The sequence below is a fragment of the Cupressus sempervirens genome, chromosome 7 (assembly GCF_028749045.1).
Source record: "Cupressus sempervirens isolate cs-2001-9-10 chromosome 7, ASM2874904v1, whole genome shotgun sequence".
NCBI classification, from domain to species: Eukaryota; Viridiplantae; Streptophyta; class Pinopsida; order Cupressales; family Cupressaceae; genus Cupressus; species Cupressus sempervirens.
The window spans coordinates 620,365,528-620,369,723 of NC_143124.1; the positions used below are offsets into that span (position 1 = coordinate 620,365,528).

Genomic DNA, 4,196 nt, shown 5'->3' on the forward strand with positions numbered 1-4,196 from the left:
TTTCTTTTTTTTTCTATTATGCAACCTGGTTCAAGACTCCATCGGGAAAGAACCAGTAAGAAAACCCAATTTCATTGCCAATCATTCACAATATAAATATACATATAATTACATCAAATTCACAATACAATGATAATTTCTTCAAGCTTCTTCACAATACTTAATCCCTTCAACTTCAATTCTTCATGGAACCACAAGGGGAAACAAGGCTGACCCAAGGCAATTCAACACAATCACAAAGACACAATTCCACATACACCCATCCGGTTTAACACACTAGATCCATCCATAGGACCTTATTAGGGGGGGAGGTGGATTTTCCCAATGGGAGATGTCAATCACCATACCTTAACATAACCCTTTTGGGGTTAAAACTCAGGAACTTTCTTTGTTCCTCAAATGCCCTTTCGGGGCCAATCTAACAAGGATTTTCTCTCCTTTCCATACTCAAGATTTCACAATATCAACAAGGTATGTGATGACCGGTAGGGGCCCATACACCCTACCCTTTTTCCCTCCTCTCACCATAAAAGGAGACTCTACACCATTGAGATCCAATTAAAGCCCTACCCCCACATGGCCACTTCTTCCCTATCCAAGGGTGAGTAATGCCAAAAAAACCCCATGAAAACCCCTCACTACAATACATCAAGTTGAACAAGAACACATCAAGAACAACACAAAAGAAACCCTCCAAAACAACCCAACATACAAGCAAACAACAATTAACAACACAACACAATGTGCAAGAACAAGCATGATCAAAACATGGAGAAAACAAAATACAAAGCCAAGAATCCTATCTTCACCAAGGAGTGATGGTAAAAATGGAGGTTTGAGAAGAGCTTCCTTTTCCTCCTTTTTTCTCCAACTATCTTCCAAGCTTTCTCTAAAAATACAGATTGGGTGATCACCTCCACTAGACCAAGAAGGGCCTCTAAATAGGCCTCTAACACAACCACCCCAAAAGGAGCAATAACTACACCCACCCACCTACAAATCTAGAAGCTCCTAACTCAACCCACACCATGGTTAAACACTAAGTGGAGATGAGGTGAGGTAACTCAAGATAACCATGGTCAATTTTCGTACAAAGGCAAAAAGGGACTTTTTGAGTGACCTCAAAAGTCAACAAAAGGGGCTTAGGGGTTGGAAAAGACCCCTAACCCAAACCCATACCCTTTGGGTATAATTATTTCATGATTTAAAGCCTTAGGAATAGTTTTAGAGCCAACCAAAAGCTAAGAAATAATTAGGACCATCTAACAACACTAAAATGCAGGTTAAGCTCTAAATCAGATTAAGGATGACTAAACTTGATTAAGAACCAATTTAGCAACTGACACTAACTTAAACCAACTAAGGTCCAAAGGTTAAACAACTAACCCTAAACAACACACTGAAGCACATAAACAATTTACGAGTGTCAAGCGGCACTAAAAGAACGTAATTACGAATATTAACATTCATTGAACAAAGAAGATACATACATACATCTCACAATACAAATACGTGAATTACGAACAACAAGGTTTTCAAAATTAACACATAGGGATCAGTTTTGTTCCTCCATCGGTTTCCTCGACTAAATATTTGCACACTCATTGCACACATCAGTAGTCCCAAAAATCACATGTTCATATATACGTATCAGAAATTCTCATAAATTAAAACATACAATAATCAGGGTTTCTTTCATCCTACTTAATTTTCAACCATTAAAAATCTCTTAAATCAGAGTGTCAATCGTACATTTACCGATTTCATCAACATACATATACATAAAACATTAAATGACAAACATCAATATATCTGAAAGTAACATCACATAACATGAAATAATTTAATATGTTCTAAGTATCAGATGATGTCTTGACATCTCGAGTCGTGAGTGTCAAAATGATAAAATAACGACTAAGGCTACGAAGGGTCAGGGCGAGGCCTCACAAAATAATAAAGTCTTGCTTGTAATTTGGATGACATAGCACAGGGGCATTAGCAATAGCAGTTTTTATATCTTGAAAAGCTCGCTTTCCTTCTTCATTCCATTTGAAATTTGAATTTCTCTTCATCATATCTACTATATGCTTAGTGATTTTTGTAAAATCGAGAACAAACCTTCTAAGGAAATTCACCTAGCCAAAGAAAGATTTAACTCCTTTTTTGTTTATAGGAAGGCTCAGCCTCTGGATAGCCTCTACTCTATCAGGATCAATTTTAATGCCTTCCTGTGACACTATATGTCCCAGTAGCCTTCCTTCAGTTACATAGAAAACTGTCTTCTTTGGATTGAGAGAAATCCCATGCTCTCTGTATCTTTGTAACACTCTTCTCAGATCTCCCATATGGTCTTTTCTTTTCTTTGAGAACACAGTGAGATCATCCAGGTATATGACTATTATTCGATCTTTCATCTCAGTAAAGGTCTTACTCATACATCTTTGGAACGTAGCCCCTGCGTTGATTAGTCCAAAAGGCATCCTGTGATATGTGAATGTACCCCAAGGAGTTGTAAATGGTGTTTTATGTTGATCTTTCTTTTCTACTTCGACTTGGTTATATCTTGAAAAGCCATTGAGCATAGACACAATCTTAGATCCTGCAACTATTTGTAACAAATGATCCATGTTTGGGAGAGAAAAATTATCTTTGAGAGATGCCTGATTCAAATTTCAGAAATCTACACAAATCCTTGTCTCTTTGTTCTTCTTTTTGACAGGTACTATGTTGGCTATCTAGGTGGAGTGATGGATAGGATAAATGATCCTTGCTTTTAACATTTTATCAATTTCTCAAAAAATGGCATCTGCAACCTTCGAATTATAGTTTCTCTACTTTTTTCGGAAAGGTACTACATCTAGTTTGAGAGGAAACTGATGTTTCACCTCTCCTCCTTTGTAGCTCTTCAGGTCTTCATAGCTCCAAGCAAAGACATCTCTATATTCTTCAAATAATTTCTTTGTAGTTTCTCTCTCTTTGGGAGTACAACATTTTCCAATATTGATCATTTTGGGACCATGGACATCTCCAATGTTCAATCCTTCATATTCACCTGTGGTAGGTCCTTTTTTTGTTCTTCTCCGATTAACATAAGCATCATGTCTGTTAAATAACTTTTGCAGAGCTACGAAATATGGGGGAATAATATTGCTTTTTAGTTGGACCTCACCACTTTTTTTAGATTCATCATCTTTGTGAGACTCAAGTTCAAAGCTATCTTTATCATTTTCAAGAAACAACTTCAAACTCTTATCATCATTAAAGACCTGCTAGGATTCTACATTATCTGGGACAACAGATCGATATATAATTTCAATTTGATATTTCTTATCCTTAAAATCTAGATGTGGGAGTAACAAGGAAGTAGAGACTACAAGTGAATCAACCTTTGTATTCATTTCTCTTGGCACAACTCTAATGGAGAAGGCATCTAAAATTTCTATCTCATCCCACACACTGTTCCTGTAATTCTTCAGTTTATGATTCTTCACCGCGTACTGTCCTTTGATTTTCCTCACAATAAGCTTTGCCTCACCTTGTGCCTTCAAAATCTTTATCCCCTTTTCTTTTGCAATGACTATCCTCAATATTAAAGCTTCATATTCTACTGTATTGTTTGTGTTACCAAGTTCTAATTTGAAAGCTAAGGGCTCAGCTTCTCCTTCCAGGGATATCAATGCTATGCCAGATCCAAATCCTGAGGAAGCACAACTTCCATCAAATTCAAGTGTCCATATGCCTGGTACATCTTTTTTTTCATTGGGGGTTTTATCATCTTGATTTTCATCTATTTGTTCATTCATATCTCCCTCTGTAAACAACATGTAGTTTCTGAATTCCAGTTCTTGGTACAAAATTTGAGCTTTGGGATCATCCAATTTCAAGATTGTGAATTTTTCTTTTTCTTCAGGTTCCAACTTGACCTTCTTATTACCGATAGGTATCACAGCTTGGGAGCAGTCTAGCTTAATTTCTCCTCCTAAGTTTCAGCAAAAACTTCTACTTAAAAGGAGTCCATAACTTGTAGGAATATCAGCTACCAGAATGGTTAACAGGAGTTTCTTTTCCAGATATGAGGCTAGAGCTACTTGTTCATCTTTAATTTTTCCAAGAAAAGGAACTTGTTTGGCATCCATAGAATAACATCTCCCATGCACTTTAGTAAGATTCAATCCCAAGGCTTTAGCTACAGAATA

General features: G+C 36.7%; 1 protein-coding gene across 1 annotated transcript; it reads right to left on the reverse strand.

The window, feature by feature from the left end:
• Positions 1 to 3,269: 3,269 nt before the first annotated feature.
• On the reverse strand, positions 3,270 to 3,803 carry LOC149548234 (uncharacterized). The gene has a single exon (XM_089794238.1). It carries the CDS (start codon positions 3,801 to 3,803, stop codon positions 3,270 to 3,272), a length of 534 nt encoding a protein of 177 aa, XP_089650364.1.
• Between the last annotated feature and the right edge of the window lie 393 nt (positions 3,804 to 4,196).